Source organism: Falco punctatus, assembly GCF_963210335.1.
Source record: "Falco punctatus genome assembly, chromosome: 2".
NCBI lineage: Eukaryota > Metazoa > Chordata > Aves > Falconiformes > Falconidae > Falco > Falco punctatus.
Window position 1 is genome coordinate 92789131 of NC_137581.1, and position 20426 is coordinate 92809556.

General features: G+C 39.9%; 1 protein-coding gene across 3 annotated transcripts in view; it reads left to right on the plus strand.

The window, feature by feature from the left end:
* CTPS2 (CTP synthase 2) overlaps positions 1–19070 on the plus strand; it is a 79157-nt gene extending 60087 nt beyond the window's left edge. For all 3 annotated transcript variants that reach the window (XM_080377159.1, XM_080377158.1, XM_080377160.1), the window contains 6 exons: positions 2–98; positions 2143–2198; positions 3844–3940; positions 7288–7432; positions 15836–15946; positions 17473–19070. In XM_080377159.1, coding sequence (XP_080233285.1) covers positions 2–98; positions 2143–2198; positions 3844–3940; positions 7288–7432; positions 15836–15905 — 465 coding nt within the window. In that variant the 3' untranslated portion in view covers positions 15906–15946; positions 17473–19070. The remainder of the gene's footprint in view (position 1; positions 99–2142; positions 2199–3843; positions 3941–7287; positions 7433–15835; positions 15947–17472) is intronic.
* Positions 19071–20426: the final 1356 nt, after the last annotated feature.

The following is a 20426-nucleotide window of genomic DNA, read 5'->3' on the forward strand; positions in this document are numbered from 1 at the left end:
GGTTATTGACATGCCAGAACACAATCCTGGAGATATGGGTGGAACAATGAGACTGGGGAAGAGGAGGACTGTTTTCAAAACACAGAATTCTGTTTTAAGTAAGTTACACTTCTGCTCTTATGACTTGCCTTTTGGATAGGAACTCTGTACATGGCAAAGCAAAAACACCAGAGCATGTTTTGTTAAAGGACTGTAACCTCAGGCAAGCAGTTGGGTGACAGTTTCCCCGAGTTCATTCACTCTGATCCTGTTCCCATATACATTTACCCAGGATTGGAATGTAAAGAAAGAAATGAGAGACATCTGAAAGTTGCAGTGAAAAGGTCAATTAGAGTCCAAGGCTTTAAATAAACAATGACTGTTGAGATAATTGAAATGCATCTTATAGTAGTTTAATTCATTATTTTCTTGGGAATATCAGAGAGTTTTCTTCCTATTTTCTTTCTGACTTGACAGGATGTGTGAACCAGGGCTTCTTGTTCTACCCTTGAAGCTTTTTGGTAGAACTAACCCGAACTCCTACCCTTTGTGCTCTTGCCTGACCTAAACGCTGGTTGTCATTCCCTAGAGTTGCCTGTACACCTCAGCCTTAAACGTCACCTGGCCTCACTGCCTTAGTCCTCACGTTGTTTGTATCCTAATAAGCCAGGCCCTGCTTAACTCCGGTCTCTGATCCAGCAATGCCTTAGGCCTAGCTCGTCCCTGGAAACAGTCTGGTTTTGAGAAAGCAAATTATTTGTTGCGGGAAAGGAAAATGATTCAAGATGCTTCAGAATGCAAAACAAAAGCAACCAGAATATAGAACAAATGACTCAATTTGATCAATATGTATTTTAAAATTGAAGTAATACTTGCCTCCTATTATACAGGAGTAATAAAGTGATGCTGTAAATGTGTAAAAACTGGTTTCTTGCCCATCGGTTAAATATGGGCATATTTCTTATATTGCTCTGCCACTGACATTGAGCTATTACTATATTTAGCTATGTTGAACTTGCGGAATGTACCCTTCTGATCCTTTAAAAATTACATCTACTTCAGCAGGAGATCAAAGTGTGATACATATGCATATTTAATGAAAAATCTGCCTTTCTAGAGAATGCCTGTGCTAGTGATCTCACTGATCTGGGTGATGCTTTGCCTAGGTGTGATATAGGTATGCATATAAAAATGTACAAGTATTTCTGTGACCTAAACACTTAAGTTAATAACAATTAACACGTGTTGTAATTCTTGACCAATATTGTGAGTTGTTTAGATGACTGTATTTATCAAAGACACATAGAAAGCTGATGTAGTTTACTCAGGAAATCTGATTCCTATTTCTGATGCTTTACAACTTGAAGGAAAATAATCATTTTGAAAAGGTGGTACCTTAAGATTAACATGTATACCACTTTCTGTAAAATTGCAGTACTGTCATTCTACAATTTTAGGAGATCTTCTGGGCAGTCTAGTTCTTGTAGCAACCTTTAAGCGAGATAGTAATTCTAATGACACTAGGATAAATTGAGAGCAAAGTTTGAGCTGTGACTGTAAGTTAGAGATATGATTAAATTCTGGCTTACCTGCATACCTCTAACTTATTCCTTGTTGCTCTGGAATGTAGAGTGTTCCATATTAGGTTCAGAGGACTGAAAGTGTCGTTTGGGTAATGAGATCAGGAAAACAGAAAAAAACAATATTATCTCTTTGCCATTGGAGGCCTTATGCTAGCTACCATGCATATTCTATTCTATTAAAATGGAACTGATGCTACTAACAGGGTTCCTTCGCTGCACCTTTTGCATATAACTGTTGTAAAACCCTGAAGGGATTTTATGTTGCTTGTTCACTCAAACATTTTTTTATTTTATTTTGGGCTTTAAAATTTAAATTAGTTTAAGCGTGGCCTATAGACTGTAGTCTACTTAAGCTATTTCTGGTCAAGGAATGTCAAATATGAATCCTGAATAAACTCAGGTAACAGTAAATTAAAAGAAACTAGTCATCACTCAGAAAAACAGAAAGCTGGAGTGAGATGAATAGTGTCCTGTTACGTTTTACATGTGAAACTTTTTTGAGGTTTAAATTACAAGAAATAGTTGCAACAACTATTAAAGCAACACATTAACAATAATTTCTCTTTTGTTGAATATTCAGGGAAACTTTATGGTGATGAAATGTTTGTAGAGGAGCGACACAGGCATCGATATGAGGTAAGCACTGCTAATGTACTTTGTGCTCAGAAGTTAAAGCTTAGGCAAACTGTGTTTCTCTTGCTAGGCACAATTCTTTTTAAAGCCAATGGGAGAATTCTTACATAAACATAACCCAAAATTTAGTAATGGTTAGATAGTATAATTTAGATTGAAAGGGACCTCTGTAAGTGTCTGGTCAAACTCCCTGTTTGGAGCTGAGCCAACTTCAGTCAGAGCAGACCGCTCAGGATTTTGTCCCATCTAGTTTTGAATCTTTCTGAAGAGAAAGATTCCACATCTTTCGAATCTGTTCCAGTGCTTAACCACTTCATTGTTGATTCCTTTTCCCTTATATCTAATAGGGGATCTCCTTGGGCAGTTTGTCTTTCATCTCTCAGTCTTGTGCTGTACATTTCTGAGCAAGGTCTGGCTGAGTCTTCTTTATACCATCCCATTAGATAGTTTCCTTCTCTTCTCCAGGCTGAACAAATCTGCTTTCTCCTCCTGTGTTGCATGTTGTCCAACCTCCTAACCACCCTGGTTGGACTTCCTATGGACTTGCAACATTTTGTCAGTCTTTCTTGTACTTAGGAGCCTGAAACTAGACACAGTATCACAGAGGTGTTCTTACAAGTGTTCAACAGAGGGCAACAATGTAGTGTACTGTTTCTGTGGTAGAGAAGGTGCAGTGTCTTAGCCAAAGGATCTTGGAGAGTGATGTCAGAGATCACCTGACTTCAACTTCCTGTGAAGTATTTGAAAGGTAAAGGCTTACAATCCTTAAGTGCATCACTCCTTGGCCGATTTGGTTTATTTAAAGGCTTAGATTATGTTCAGGCAGTGCGTGTTCTTTCATAATGTAAATACGGGCAGACTTCAGGCATCTACAACTTGGAGGCTAATTAAGATCACTTGCTTTCCACATGCAACTCTGTATGCTCCTTGTATAGTTCCGCTCCTCTGTTTGAGAACATCTGAGCAGAAGTGCCTGTGTACATTCAAAATACCATCATTCAAGGAGACAGGCAAGAGCTGGACTCCTAGAGTTCTCTCTAAAATAGTTCAGAAGGGACCTGACTCCATCAGTATCTCCAGAGGGGCCCAGGCTGTGAGATGTGTGCATGCTACAAACTGATTCAGACAATGTTAGGTTTCCTTCAGAAGCTGGATGGAGAATGTAGTGGTGGTAAAAGTGCTCAGAGTTTGAATATTAACTGAGTGGTTAGAACATCACCAAGGAAATGAAACAACTCACTGCAGAGCAACTCAGTCTGAAGGAGGAGCTGAACCAGAGTTCGTGTCATAACCACTGAAATGCAGTGTTCAAAGAGAAAAGGTCGGTCTGTACCTGCTGTAATGGGCTGTTTGAGAAACAAGGAATGCAAGCTGCTCAGAATGGGGAGGGCAGTAAGCAGAAGGGACCCTGGCTTTAATCTTTTGAATGCTATGTAGTAAGTTTTAAAATTACTGACTCATCTCTTACTAAATAAGCATGCCCATTTTTACAAATTTATACCAGAGAGTTGTTAAGAAAGCAAAACTTCCCAACTCTTTTCTCAATTCCTTTCTTTCCTGTATGTATACTAAAAACATTATAATTAACCACTACTGTTTGTTAAAAAAATAAATAGAACTACAATTATTATTACTTTCAATATTTCAGGTGAACCCAGAATTGACTCACTGCTTTGAAGAGAAAGGTTTGAAATTTGTTGGCCATGATACGGAAGGGAACAGAATGGAAATTATTGAACTGGAGAGTGAGTGTCTTTCTTGTCTGTAGTACTTTCCGCATCTATTAAACCCGTGTGAATTATAGGTTGTTAAATGGCATGTAGTTAAATGGCACAATATTTAGCTGTCATAATAGCCAGGATCATGTTGGGGGATACTGCTGACTCCACCTGTGTATTACAGCGGGTAAAGATTCAGAGGATGCTAGGAGAAGTCTTAGATGTCTCAAGGGTTGTGCATGTATTTGATTATCAGGAAAAGACATGCTCCTTTTCCTAAAGGTCATAATTCTAGCGCAGTGGGATTTGGCTATGTAGAATCATAGAGTGATTTGGGATTTTATCTAGTCTGACCTCAACACAGAACTGCCTTCAAATATAGATCAGGTTGTTGAGACCCGTGTCAGTCAGGTTTTGAGTACCTCTCTGTATGCTCTTGGTTGGACTTCAAGCCACTCACCATTACTCTTTGAACCCAGCAGTCCAGCCATTTTTTAACACACCTTGTAGTCTTCCCATAGTCCATAGCTCCCAACTTGAATGCTAGGAAACCAAAGTCAGGATGAAGGAAGGCTACTGCTCTCCCTGCTTCCAAGGACTGATTGTTCCCAAGTTTGTTGTGCCCAATTGCCTTCCTGTCCTTCATGTGTCTGGAAATGCCTTGGAGGAGGATTTGTTTCATAATCTTGCCATAAACTGAGGTTAGGCTGACTGTCCTGTGCTTCCTTGTATTCTTTTTGTCTTGAAGAAGGGCATGGTGACTGCCTTTTTCCAGTCATCAGGGACCTCTCATGGTAGCCTTGGGCTTTGAAAGATAAAATCCAGCTTCATGACATTGGCCTGCTCCCTAACACCACGAAATATTCTTATTCATGTCCCAATAATTAATACAGGTTCAGTTTGCTTGAGTATATGAAATACATATACATGCAATATAGCTAAAGCGTAAAACATCACTGGAATATGTTACCTAGAGAGGCTGTGAAATCTTCATCCTTGCAGGTAGAGACCTTCAAAACTTGACTAGACAAAGCTGTCAGCAACCTGATTTAGCTTTGAACTTGACCCTGCTTTGAGCAGGAGGTGGGACTAGAGACCTCCCAAGGTGCCTGCCTTCCAATCTGTGTTTCCTTGAGTTACCTTATGTTTAGAATCATAGAAAAAAGTATAAAAATCAAATAGAAAGCAAGCTCCTTCCTTTCACAGAGGTGATTCAGATAGATGAGGGTTTCATATTGTGGAAATCTGGTAGGTTTGGACTACTTTACCAAGTAAGACTTGATGTCTTTTCTAAAAGGTTCTGAAATAAAAAGGAGATACACTGCATTTTTGTTGAATGCTATACAGAGTAGCTCTTGGAAACAATCCCTTTGATTTTGCTTGATTCTTTGATTGACTCCTTGCTGTTAAGTCACTGTTGGCTAGATGAGTGTCAGGCACCTGAAGATGCAGGCTACCTTACAAGATATATTTTTTTCATTTCGTTTTGTTTCTTTTCATTTCTTTTCCTTTCTGTGGCCCCTAGTTGACATTGATTAAGATAAACTGCATGCATAGAAACAGAAATTTATCATAGGAATCCATTATCATCCTATGGAGTGCTACTTGTGACATGATGCTCCTGAGAATTGATTTTATATACTCCATGGTACTTATAATGTCAAGCAACTGCACCATAGAGAGTAATCGGAGAGCCAAAGATACATGTGAATTCATAAAGTACTAGTTGTCATAGTGTTCTTTGCATAGTTTGTTCCTGATAGATTACCTCTGTTATGCGTGCTGGTGTTGGAATGCTATTTTGTCTGCCCTGCATGAAACAACTTCTATAGAGAGCATTGTGAAATAAATCAGGTGGAATTTTAAAATTGCATGTTACTGTGAAAAGAATAAAAGCAGCAGTAAAACCTGGGATTCTTTCACAGTGAGCTGCAAGGAGACTCTTGATTACTAAAGAAAAACAGTCATCATAGGGAGGACGATGGATTGGAGTAGAAGCATAGAAATAACAGTAAACCAGATAGCTTAGGCTAAGCTTTTAAGCAAAATATCCCCACAGGAAATTTTTGATGCTTTGTCATTGTTTTATTTTAACGCTTTAAAAGAACTAAATTGCATAATAAAGAGAAAGAAATTACGGCATAAATTTAGGATTGAGGTTCTCTTTAAGACAGCAGCAGAGAGAAGAGCAGTAGACTATATCATGTAGTTTATCTTCACAGAAGAAAACCCCAATTTTCTTATCACTTACTCTGTACTGCAGAGATATTCCTTGAATGTTTGGGATTGTTGTGGAAATTGTCAAACCAGAAGAGATCTGTGGTTAATTTTGTCCAGTGTCCTGGTACTAGAAATGGTTAATGTTAGCTCCTTTAAAACAATGTTCAGAAAAGGAACTGGTGCACAGTATGGAAGAGTATGAAAACATTTTTCCTTCCTTATCCTTTCAAAGAAGACAGAAGGGAAGCAAAAGCAGTAGTTAAGAGGTGCTTTGATTGGGAAACAGGGCACTGAAGATTTAAGAGAAGGTGAAGCAGCATGGCTTGTTTAGCTTAGCAGGCAGAGTTGAATGATGGTGATGTTGTCATCCTTAATCACACAGGCCAAACATCAGGAAAGAAGAGCACCACAAGAAATAGATGTAAGTTGGTTGTAATGAAGATGGCCTGTGACAGGAAAAGGTTTCTAAGCAAAAGGAGAGAGTATCAAAAGAGCTTTCTAGTGGGAGCAAAAAACCCTAAGTAGTGTTACAGCAGACCCTTGACCCTTTGTGCATGAGACTACACGATGTAGCTGCATTCAGTAACAGGAGACTGGACTTAATGTTGCAGGAGATCCCTTCCATGCCCAATTATTTGAAGCTTGTTTTCCCCCATTTTCTCTGGATGTTGCTTTCATATCTATCTTAGTGTGTAAATAGTTGCTGTATGGTAATGTTTGGTCTTTTAGGAACTGTTTTATTTCTCCCTCAGATATGTTAAGGTGCATGTTCTGAATATATGTGCATATATATATATATATATGGGAAACCAAAATACTATGAAAATAACATGATAAATGCAGACTTCGTGGTTGTTCCCCCCACCTCACATGTCAGTACAGGTTTATTATTCAGTTTTTAATTACATCATTGTGCACGTTAAGGTTGAATCACAGGGTGATTTTTCCTTAATTTGCCTTACTAACCTTCTGCCTCTGTTGTCAATTGCTCTTCATGGAAAAAGTTAAGGTTCCTGCTGCCTCGCCCTTAAATTCACACAAGCTGATCTGACTTCTGGACTCCTATGCAAAATCTTCAATAAACTTATTTCCTAACAGTTTTTCTACTATCTCCTTCCTACATCTTACAGTTTTCTTTGATATCGATCTTACAGATCACCCATATTTTGTGGGAGTTCAATTCCACCCAGAGTTTTCCTCAAGACCTATGAAACCTTCACCTCCATACCTTGGACTGTTGCTAGCAGCAACTGGGACACTCAGTGCATACCTGCAACGTGGATGTAAATTGTCTCCAAGGTAACCTTTCTTTCTTACTTGCCTGCAGTTTAACAGTCACATTTTTGGAGGGACTATCCTGTCCTTCAATTCAGAAGTCCAGAAGAGGAAGAGTTCTTCATGGATTGATTTATTTGTTCCTGTGCATGCCTGACATAAACCCTGGTGTAAAAGTATTTGTAAGCCGTAAGCATAGTTCCTGACTTCCTCATTTTCAGAGGCTGTTAAGGCTAAAGCCAAATCCATACATTATAACCAGAAAGAAGCAAAAAACCTTTAGCAAATTCACGTTAAGTCAGTGGTCTCCTGTGTTAACATTCATTCATTAACAGTAGTTTCACAGGGAAAGAAATTTACTTAGAGGATCAAGAAAAAAGAAAACACTGATTTTATTTGCAGTAACTAAATAATACCATCTAGCAGAGGCAGGCCTGAAACAAAACATTTTGGGGTATCTTTAGACTTACGGAAGGGTTTGGATCTAGATCAAAACTGGATGGTTTGGCCAAACCAAAATCTTGTACCAGTTCCCTTGGACACAGAGTTTTTGGTTTATTGAATGTAGCAACAGTTTTTTAGCTGGTGTTAACTCATTCTTGTTTATTTCAATGATATTAACAGTTACAATTTCATTACAATAGCAGTCATAAAGAGGTCAGAGGGAAGCCTAGGGTACAATAACAAAAATAATTTAAAAAAAATAAATCACAGAATGGCTGAATAGTAACACAGAACAGATCCAACTCTGGCTTACTGGCTTTTCCTCTAAACAAGGCACCAAACTTACTAATTTTGTGGGGGTTTTAGGGCTTTTTGGTTGTTGTGTTTTTCCGGTTTTTTTTTAGCATTTCTTTCTGTTAAAATGTCCTTTTCTTAAGCGAGAATTAGAAATTTTATTCAGGTTTCATTAGTAATGGAAAATAGCCAAGCCAGACCAGATCAGTCTGTTTTGGTACCCTGCTCCTTATGGTTATCAGTTATTTTTCATAAATGTTGTTCATCTTTGCTCACCCTGGCCAAATGTGCAATGGTGTACATGCAGAGAGAATATCTTTCTGATCTGCGAACTAGTATAGCTTGATTGAAATACTCCTACTACCTTAACCTGTCACTGTTATTAGTGGTCATAACATTATCTACCTTTTAAAATTTGTGCCAGTGCATTACACAAGCCAGATTTTTGTGGTGCTTGGCAGGAGGGAGTCTTCAGGCACAGTGATCTTCAGTCTTTTCCTCTTGTGGGCACTCTGCCTCACAGTTCATCTTGTTTCCCAGATCCCAATATCCTTTCTTTTACTGTTTCCTCCCATAAATATACATACTCATCTCTCTGAGATAAAGAAAAAATACTTTTTTTGAATGAGTGATCTGCATATCTTCTGCTAATTTAAATTTTAATCCCTTAGCATTATAGTAAATATGTTTTCTAACCCTGACTTTAAGTTTCAGCAATTAATTGAATGTGCCACACTTACTTACTTGAAATAATCAATAAAATAGTATACCCAACTCTTTTTCTTCATGTTTATACAGAAAACTGCAATCAACACTTAAACATTTAGCAAAGGCAAAAGTTCATACCCCAAAACTTTATATAGAAAAATAAAAATTTTACCATTTACCTAGTTACACAGCAATCAAGCAAACTCCTCTGTCTTGGGAAAGAACATTGGAACAGAAAAACATTTGGAGACTAAAAGAGGAACACTTTTCAGGGAAGAACGTTCAGGAGGGAATTTCGGTGCTAATTACAGCACACCTACTCATATTAACATATCCACCTGCTGAGTGGAAAGGATTTCCAATTTAAACCTTTAAACCCCAGAATGCTAATGATTTCATTGAGTAGTAAAGCTAAGGCATGTCATAACAACACTGAAAAAAATCTGAGAATAGGATTTTCTGCACACCTCATCCAACACTGCCCACATAAATCCCTGAAAATGTTTGAAGTGTTCAAGGCCAGGCTGGAAGGGGCTTTGAGCAACCTGGTCTAGTGGAAGGTGTCCCTGCCTGTGGCAAGGGGGTTGGAATGAGATGATCTTTAAGGTCCCTTCCAACCCCCCCATTCTGTGATTCTATGAACTGTAGCCATACTGTTGACTAGAACAAAGATGTAACCTGAAAGAGAATTTGTGGAGGCCAGCAAGTTGAGCAGATTACCTAAACTAGGCTGTTAAAAACACTAAAAAGAGAGTTAATGATGAAGTTCTGAGACAAAAGGAAATAGATATTTCAGTATGAGATTCTTAACAGGAAATTATTACCACAGAATATTTAACAGCCCCATAAATTAGAATGTGATTTTAGAACATCTGGTATCTGGGCGGAAGCCCTAGCTTCTAAGCAGAACAAATAGTAAATTTAAAGATGTATCACACCTCCCAGGAGAGTGCTTTAAATAAATCAAAGTGAATAAACTTCCCTTAAATTTTTGTGAGGCATAGTATGATAGACAGTCTGAGAATGCTTACACATAGGCAGGAGCATACCCAGCTTGAGACTGAAATGCATCCTCTGGGGTAAACTTAGTTTCCAGAAGCTTTGATGCGTACAGAGACAGTCAAGAACTGAGCAAAGGATGAGAGTAACTCACTGATGAATCATTAGTTACCTGAAGTGGTACTTGGGCATCTAAATTGCCCTTGTGGTTTCAGCCTCTCGTGCTTTATGGCATGAGTGCCTAACCATCAGACAAAGTGATGCACGTCCTTGTGAATGCTTTTAAATCATGATTTTTTCTAAATCTTTCCTTGGAAATACTGAGGTTACCATTTCACACGGAGCTGAGGAAGGTGAGAAGCTGCCGGTTTAAATGTCTCATTTTAAAGGACAGAGAAAACCAGAACCACAGGAGACTCTCAGAATGTGTACAATACCCACAAATACACTGCTTTTTGAAAGAAAACAAAATTGTTTAATAGAAAACTAGTGGATGAAGAGGGGAACTTCACTTGTAATGTTGTTGCCTTTGACAGAGTCTTACAGTTTCATTTGGGAAAAGTAATAAAAACTGGCTTATCTTTGGGAACAGTGTCATATGGATTGCAAAACCACTGATGTACCATAAAGCCATGTTGCTGGTTTCTTTTTTCCCCATAGCAAGTTTAGCATCAGCAGGCTTTATTTCTTCTTTCCCTCAGTTAACATCTTTTATTAATAGCCTGCAAGAGTCGGTCACAGTGCATTAATGATATTTGCAAGTAATGTCATTTAAATAAGAGCTGAAAGCACTGTTCAGAACAAAGAAATAACGTGAAAATATATAGGCAATTGAGAAACCTGTGCTGGAAATAATGAGATCTGCATCCTGGTCTAGTGGAAGGTGTCCTTGCCCATGATAGGGGGGGTGAAACTAAGTGATCTTTAAGGTCCCTTCCAACCCAAACCATTCTATGACTGTGCGTTGGTTTGGTTTTGGGTTTTTTTGAGGAAGCTAAAGGTCACAAGCTAAACATAAATAAACAGAAATGTCCAGTAGATGGGAGGAAATGTAGGAAGTGAGAGATGTTCATAGGTGAGAAAGTGTGGGTAACTAGGACTACTGCCAAAATATATTTTTGCAAAGCGTTAGTGAATATGCTGATGTGAGGCACTAATCCAATGCCATCCAGTCACAGAGTACTATGTTAAGTTCTGGGCAGATTATTAATAGCAGATGACTTATGAGTTGCATTCAGAGACAAGGAACAAAAATGGCCAGAGGACAGGAGGAGTTGTGCATAAAGAAAAAAAATCTCAGGAGTTTTGCCCATAGGGTGCTTACTGCACTAACATGGTCCAGCTATCTCCCAAATCAGCCTTGTAGGAAGACTTGGGCAAGCACCTATAAGCAGAACAGGAAACAGCCTATGAAACATGTTCTGATGTATGAGGGACAAAGAAGGTATGATCAGGGCTATCTCTGATAATCCCCTGTACATTGTCTCAACCAAAACACGTCTGGCACAGCATCATATTTCTGCCATTGGCCAAATCCAGACATTTCAGAGGAAAGTGAGGGCGATCTTGAGATTTGAAAACCGTCAAGGCAGTGGCAAGAGAGGTAGGGGCTGCTCCACCAAAGAAAACAATCCAGGAGCCAGGGGTGGCATCTGTACTGGTAGGGGTAGTGTCCTCACCAGCAGCAGTCGGTACCGCTGTTGCCAAAGGTGGCAAGCAGGCTGGCTGCAGTGACAGTTACCGTGTCTTACAGACAGTCCAGTGCAGAAGCGCAAAGTGATGAGTTAGGTCTGAGGTCAATCCAGGTAGTCCAGTCAGCTGGTGACTACAGAACTCAGAGATGGGTACAGGCATGTCTGCAACATAGTGCAGGCAAGGATTGGGAGCCAAGGCTCCTGGCTCCGTCAGTGGAGGCCCCAGGTGAGGATGGCCAGGGCAGCTAAGACTTGTTGGTACCCTCAGAGCTCTTACAGAAAACTAGAGAAAAAGTTTTAAAGGAAATCCTTTCTCAACCATTAGTGGTATTTAGTAGTGAACTGAGTAATGGTGGTTATGACAGTTACTTTGATATTTTAATGTTAGATGTTTACAGTGAAGACACTTCTGAGCTAATCACCCCAAGTCTTTTTCTGTAGTTGCTAAGTGAATATGCACTTTAAGGGAGCCAGACAGCTCATGATAATGGTTAAGTGGCTCAGAAGCATTGTACCCTACAAGTGCCTGTTTCTCTCCATTGATTGCAAGAAGCTGATGCCAGCTGTCTCAGATGAAGATGTCAAAGCTGAATTAATTGAATCCCATGCATGAGACTTGGCAGAGAGTTTTTGTAACACCCAGATATGTTCTGCCATCTTGGTTGTGATTTTTGTAGTGCTGGCTCCTAATAAAACTGTTACCCTAGGTCCACTTATGGAGTGCAAATGTCTGGCAGCTTGGACTTGGGGAGTCTTGGGTAGTGCTGAAGGATTCTTTAATGAAATGATGTTTCAAGGAAGCGTAGGATCATGTAATGATGGCGATCATAATAAATGGTATATGATCATTTTAATTATAAAAATCATAAAAATCCACATTGAGAAGTATGAGTGACTGCAATTATAACCACTGCACAAGAAATAAAATATTTTAAATATTTTCTTAATGACTATAATAATTTCAATCATCCGCCTTTTTTGGGGGGTGGGGATAAATAAGAATAAGGCAAGAACCTGACACCCACTTAATCTTGTTTGTAATGATTCTTACAACGTGGACTCCAACAAAAAGGAGCTAGTGAGCAAATCCAAGGCCACCACAGTTCTATTCCATCTTTTTTTTTTAATGGTAGCTGGAGTATAAAGATGTGGCCAAGATAAAAGCAGGACTAAACTCAGAGTATGCAGTGTCACTGCATCTGGGCAGTCACTTCAGTCTGCAAGATAAAGAATTTTGGTCACTTTGATCCTTGCATCTAATCTACCTGTAGTTAATGGAAATATGCTCACTGCAAAGTGAAATATCAACCAGTACCTGGTATTTCACTTCGCAGTTAGCTGCAACCTGAACCTAACAGCACCTGTCTGGCGTTTCACTTTGCAATGAACTGCAACACATTTTCGCGAGCAAGGAAAACATCCTCTGTTGAGAAATCACATTATGGGATTTTGTTTTGCTTTAATGTCCAGTCATCTTCAGATCCCTGTTTTCTCAAGATGTAAGTAATGAAAAGATCTTCCCCCTTGCATGTGCTCCATTATTACCAAATTCATGCCAGTTTCAGATGTCTCTGTTCTGCTGACAAAGGCATCATCATAACTCTGCTATATTTGTCTAAAGCACAAAAGGAGGCAAGCTGAGAAGGTTCTCTATCGGTATGGTGTGGAATGCAGCCGATAGCTGGGGAAACACGGCATGAAGTTGCAGTGCACCTCCTCAGCAGCCAATCTCAGTTGTATAGTCATTGGAATTAAGACTGCAGACCAATTTTAAACCTGTGTTTCTCAAACAGCCTCTCAAAAGGACCAAAACACCCGCTTTTAATGTTTTTATTAAGAAATATAGGCAACTGTAAAATGGGTGTTCCTTGAATGTTCTGTTGGTTTCGTTTGGAAAATTCAGATCAACATTCTTTAGAAATGAAGTGTTTGACACAGTTTCAGAGGGGTTTTTTTTTCATCCTTTTTTAACATATAATTGACAAAAAGGTCCTTTTCCAGAAATGTATGCAATTTAAACAGTTGTTACAGTAATGCTATTCCCTGCAAAGGCAGGAGCCAAGCTAAGTGCATTTCTTCCTCAATGCAAATGAAAGACAAATGTACTTACGTTAGTACAGGCTGTGGCTGTTTGAAACGAACGATTGTTACAGCTTTTGAGACCCATTGAGTGAGGGAGGACCTATTATGAGAGTGCTGGGTGGGGATCAGCACCTAACTGTTCTTCAAGAGATGAAGCTGGGCAGTTCTCTCACCTCATTGGTCACTGAGCATTTTTACTTAAGCATCTGTCTCCCATACTGTGTTGTATACGATGCTCTGGCATATGTTTTTTGGCTGTGACTGCCACTGGGCAGCAGAGCCTATTGAAAAAAAAAAGAAAAAAAAAGTTCTCTGAAGATGCTGGATTTAAACCAGGACTATCGTAAGATTATGCAGCTCTCTGCCATCACAGTTTTACCCTCTGTTCTGTGGACAGTTTGTGCTATTTTGCTGTGATGTGAATATGCAAAACTGTTTTAATAATACTGAATTTTTATTCCATGTTTCCATGGGTACTTTCAGAAAGAAGTAAGTACAATGTTGGTGATGTGTTTGTCTGTGTGCATCTGGCATGCTTGATCATACTGTTAACAATACTTTCCTCACTTGAACTGTGTAATTGTTTGCCAGCTGGTGAAATGATCAAATTGAGCATTTCTCACTAGCCCAATATGACACAGTCTTTATAAGAACTGCATCAACAACATGCTGTAGGCAAAGTCTTAATGTTAGAACAGTCGGAATATCTAAGCTGGTTTTGTAAAGAATTTGGTACAGTGATTTGCTGGAACTGTGGGAGGCTTTCCTAACAGTCAGAGGTAGAAATTAAACGAGACGACTGTTGGTGCCATTCCTCCTGTCCGACTCTATTAAAATGACTGTGTTTATATCTAATCTTTGATTACTATTTTATTTTTGCAAAGAAGAGAGGGTGAAAATCAGGCTACAAAGCAGTGCTCAGTAAGAAGCACCAATATAGCAGAGTGCAGTTTGTTCACTGTTCCACATTGCAGTCTAGATGAAAGATCTCCAGCTGCGGGGTTACATAGTTCCCCTTAAATCATTACACAGCAGGCAGTCACTGTGGGCCAGCTGGTAAAGCTGTGTCTAGGTGGGTCATGGGCTGGTTATGCGCTTGATGTCTCAGTAAGGGATCACTGCCAGAGGTGGGGAGTGTGACGTGACTGGGGTCCTGTTGGCTGGAGGGTGAAGGTGTATGTGGTAAGAGCGAGATGTGACGTGTACAGTGGCTGGAGTAGAGTTGGTACCCAAGGCTGACGCTGCTGTACTCGCATAAATGAGGTCTGAGATCCCCCACCATGTTAACCGCAACATGTGCTCCGAAGTATCACGGAACTGACCAGAATTATTGCTGCTGAAATGCACTTGTCAGTTCCCTGCGCTTCCTTTGCTGGTTTCTGATCTTGGGGAAATTCAAGCATCCAGAAATCAGACTGTAGAAGTGAAGTGTAGTAGGGAGAGGTTAAGGCTGGAGGTTCTTCTGAAGACGTGTATTTAGAGTTAAGATAAAACTGGAGACCCAGTAGAGATCACAGCTGACTGAAAATGTGATTTGTGGACACTTCTTTCTCTCGGTCACTGTGGTGATTCCTGTTCTTCACTGTTTCCTTGTTCTGGCCACTTTATAAAACCATCATTTGCATGGCAGTTTGTTCAGTAAAAACCAGTCTGCTTCTCTCGGGAAACTGCAGAAGGGGATAAAACCTCAGGAAAAAAGTCAGGATATTGCTTGGTGCACTGAAGATGACTTGTGTTCTGACTCGAAGAGCAAGAATTGTAATTTAAGTATAAATTGTAGCATTCTGAGTAAATGAAGTTGTCCTAATTTTCTCTTTGGTTAAAACAATAATTTTCTTTATCACAAAGGAGAAATTCCTTTTAGTCTTGCTCTGAATAGCTGTTGCACTCCATGTTGTTAATCGCAGTAATAGGCACACAGCACCAGCAAACTGTAGAATGAAGGTACCAGGGGCCAAGCAAAAAGAAATTGAACATACTGTTTATCAGGTAGGATATTTTTTCTCATCAGATCTTAGACTCAAACTTAAACCCATTCCTGTAGAGGAAGGTGTTCTAAAATACTAAAATTGAGCATGGGCTTAAAGTAGTTTTCTGGAAATGGGTTGCATTTGAGGAAAGTGTTGGTCATATGCATCGTCTGGGTTGGAGGGTTTGAATAAAGTATTTGGTTTAGATCCTTCTGACTGTGCATTGCTTCTAATAGTGACAGCTATAGTGACCTCAGTGATGACAGCTCTCCAGAAAAAGAGTTTCCTGATTCAGAAACAGGCTGAAATGATTGTGTGAGAGCACAGAAACGGATGATGCTATTAAGGTAAATAATTTTGATGTTGCTTTATGACATTTATTTCTTCGAGACTTAAAACAGGAGACAAAGTTATCTGGATTCTCCCTTTTGTTTCAAATCCCATCTGAGAGCTTCTATTTTCTTCCTTGCCTGCAGCACTTAATTGTTTTCCTCTTCTGCTGCCTAACTCTGCAATTTATTAAAGTCTGCTAAGTGTTTTGGGCACAGCTTACATGTAGGATGCTGTACAAAATTGAGTTTAGTGTTGGAAGATACAATACAAATACGTTTTAAAATTATGTCGAGATTTTTTTGTTACTTCTGTTTGCAAGGTTGGATCACTTTGAGTACACTATGTTGACATGACTTTTTATTTTGCATTAATATTTGCTTGCCTTAGGCTTTGCCAAAGAGATGTTGGATTGTTGTTTTTTCACCTGTAAACATGGTAGCCATAGATTTCCTTTCAATTTGGAGGTTGTATTTCCTGAGACACCTGATCTCTGCAGATCTGGGTCTGAATCTTAGTCTCTCTTCATTTTCCCTACACTGATTCGTTAGAGTTGCAGCTGGTATGGTACTCTGATACGTGTGTACATTCATGCTTTCCAGTATTTCTGAGCAATTCTGTAAGCAGGACACAACTTTCCCCTCCGATTTTATTCCTTTCACATGCTGTGCTCACAAAGCAGCTGTGCATATGAATGATGCATTTCTGCCTGATGGTCTCCTGATAAAAATACTGGCATGAGATGCTAGAAGGAGTTTAGTCCTTAGCTGCAGCATGCGTTTCTTCTGTGATTTCTAATAAATTTCTTTTTCCTTCTCATGTACCACTTTAAAGATAATAATACACCCCCAAGTCATGTGAGTGGAGAACAGAATGTTAAATGATTTAATGATCTGGTGCATGCAGATACAGTACTGATGCATGTCCTAGAGTGACCAAAATATTCCTTTTCAGTCTCACCTGGAGCCTTCACACTTGGAAACATCACTATGGCTCTGTTTCTCGAGACCAACACATAGTACAGGACAGCCCCTTTAGCTTGGCCTTGCTTTCCTCAATGACATTTATGAACGGTGATTCTGTTTACCCTTGCAGATGTAACTGTTTCAGTGCTTGCATGAGTGGACTTTTGTGGTGCTTTGAAGTAGTTCCCGGTAGTCAAGCTGATTTTGTTTGGACGTGTCACTAGCGGATACCAATTGTATTCAACAGAATTACTCTAGAATGGATTAAATAACTAATTCCAGATACAAAAGGAAGATAGAAGTACTGGCTCATTTATTTTATCTCAGGGTTAATTCTGCCCATTAATCAGAGCTGGATACACATGTAGTCTATATTTAGCTTTGTGGTTTTGCTTTATGCTGCTTGACCTAAATGAAATGCATCTACTTGTAGTATTTACCATAAAACTACTTTGAAGTCAGTCAACAGGTTTGAGAGAAACTGACATAAGCATGAAAAAAACTGAGTTACAGAAGAAGTATTTTTAATCATTTTTTCCCATTTATTCTTCCTTCCCCTCCCTCTTTTTATGTTACAGAAAGTCAGGAACGGAACAATACTGAATAGAAGAAAGAAGAGTAAGCTGCTTACAGTCCTCACAGTGTCTGCTCCTATACTGTTTTCAGTAATGCTCTTTACAGGTGGCAGTTTTACTGTTCTGTAGCAAAAACTGTTCTGTGTAAATGGTGTTTCCTCTTAAAAATGGCGGAATGGTTGTGCACCTTAGCTGTTTGTCATGATTGACCTTGTCCTACATTTCAGAGTGATCTCAAGTGAATATGTATTAATTCACCAGTTCACAGCTGTTCTTGATTTGAAGATTTGATTGTTTTCGATTTGTCTTAGAACAGGAAGATATAATCATTAGTTCTTGTGAATGAGAGGGAATGCACTAAAGAATTTAAGGTAAAGTTGTCTTATCCATGAGCAGCAGAGAACTGTTTCAGGTCTGTTTCCCTATGAAGCTTGTTGTATTTTATTTTATTTTTACTTTTTTGCTGCTCAATATGTACAAATGAGAAATTGTTGCTGTATTTCAACTCTTTGTGATTATAATAATTGATGTTTAATGCACATCTTTTCACTTTGCTTTTATAAGTGATTTCACTTTTACAAAACTTCAAATTTATTTGCTCTATTTCTCCTGAAAGTCTGGTAATACTGAACGTAATTCTGACCTACAAAATTACAGAAGCGATATTAGAAGGTGGTTTTGTATTTGTATTTTGTAAGAGAGTGAGGAAATACGCTTACCTGTTAAAATGTAATTTAACACCTGTATGAAAGTTGTAGAAGAACCGGTAATAAATCTGGAGCATTATCTGGGCTCCAGCCGTGCAACACTCAGTTAATTTCAGTAAATGAGTACAAAGGTGAATTAAGGTTCACCCTTGTTTTCCTTTATCCAGTGACCAATCCACGGTCATGGCACTCTTTTCGCAATAGTATAGAAAGTTATATTTTAAATTATGAATCACAAGTTATTCCACTGCATGACAATTGAGGCAGCCCTGCAAAGCCAGGAATGCAGCCTGCATCGCTGAGACAGAAGGGGAAGGCGAGGGGTCCTGTACTGTGTATAAGGCTGGATCCCATTAGCAATGTGACATCACCAGACCTGTCACAGAAGTTGGACCTGCACCATGTAACTGATGGGCTCCACATGCCTGGGGCACCCTTTCCTATAAAGAAATCTTCCAAATTTTGAGCTTTGGGTTGGTTTTTTGTTTTGTTTTGGGCAAAGTGACTTTTTTAATTCATCAAAAGGTAAATATCTGTTCAAATTTGTAAAAAAATGTACAAAAATAAAAAGCACTGTGTCCCTTATTACAGCTTTGTAAAACTAAGTTTGAGAGCTTTACATTGCTTTAGAAAATCTCAGGTTACACAGCCAATTGATCTCTTCAGTAAAAGAAGCTTTAATGGTAATGACAAATAAAATGTATTCCTATGGCAGTGTTTTTCTAGAGTGGTTTGCAAATGTGTGCCTCAAACAGCTTGACAGAGTCGGTGTCACTGTATGTCTTCCCCAATGAGAGACACTGGCCACTGGTTTGTGAGGGGTGAAGCATTTCCCAAGATTGTCTGTAATGTACAAATGTGTTTTCAAATATATTAAATTGTCAGAAATGTGTAGATGCTGTGTTAAAGAATGCCAGTTGTGAACTGTGGGGTCACCGAAGGAATTTTTCATTTAGTCATGTCCCAGTTGTACTGTGGGTGAGATGCTGTGATTTACCCCCAAAAATGGGGGGACAAAAAGACATACAACCTGGAGTGAAGCTGGAAACAGCACCTTAACCTCCCAGCACCCTTACCAGTCCTCTTTCTGCTAATTGTGCTATACAAAGCAGTATCCTGGGGACAAACACCACTGCCACAAGGGATCCATCTGCTATTTGAGCTGACAGAAGCAGCAGCATGCCATTTCCAAAATGGAAGGCAGAAAACAAGCCTTTTCCAGCCAAATCCTGGGCTTCGTTAGGAGCGTTGGCAGCGGGCTGAGGTGATCCTTCTCCTCTATTCAGTCCTGCTGAGGCCACCCCTGGAGTGCTGTGTCCAGCTCTGGGCTGCCCAGTACAACAGAGACATAGGCATACTGTAGGGAGTGCAGTGAAGGGCCACTAAAGTGATTAGAGGACTGGAGCATCCCTCCTGTGAGGAAAGGCTGAGAGTGTACCGGTTTTGGCTGGAATAGAGTTAGTTTTCTTCATAGTAGCTCGTATGGGGCTACATTTTGGATTTGTGCTGAAAACAGCATTGATACACATCTTACACAGAGCCAGGGCCTTTCTGCCCCTCACCCCACCCCACCAGCGAGCAGGCTGGGGGTGCACAGGGAGCTGGGAGGGGGCACAGCGGGGACAGCTGACCCCGACTGACCAAAGGGATATTCCGTACCGTATGGCATCATGCTCAGCAACAAAAGCCTGGGGAAGAAGGAGGAAGAGGGGGATGTTTGGAGATACGGCATTTGTCTTCCCAAGCCGCAGTTACATGTGAGGAAGCCCTGCTCTCCTGGAAGTGGCGGAACAGCTGCCTGCCAGAGCTGGGGCTGTTCAGCCTAGGGAAGAGAAGGCTCGAGGGGGGATGGGGGAAGTCTCATCCATGTGTATAAATAGCTGAAGGGAGAGTACAAACTGGATGGAGCCAGGCTCTTCTCAGAGGTGCCCAGTGACTGGAGCAGAGGTAGTGGGCACAAACTGAAACACAGGAGGCTCCATCTGAACAGCAGGAAAATCTTTCCCCGCTGTGAGGGTGGCCGTGCACTAGCACAGCTTGCTCAGGGAAGCTGTGGAGTCTCCGTCCTTGGAGATACTCAAAAGCTGCCTGAATAATGGTCCTGGGCAACTGGCTCTAAGTGGCCCTGCTTGAGCAGTCTCACTGAAGAGAGGAGGATGTGAAAAAGCCAAACTTACATACACTGTCTAAAATCTGAAGACATAATTCCTAAGCATGGACAGAGCGCAAAGTTGCAAGGTTGACTCAGCC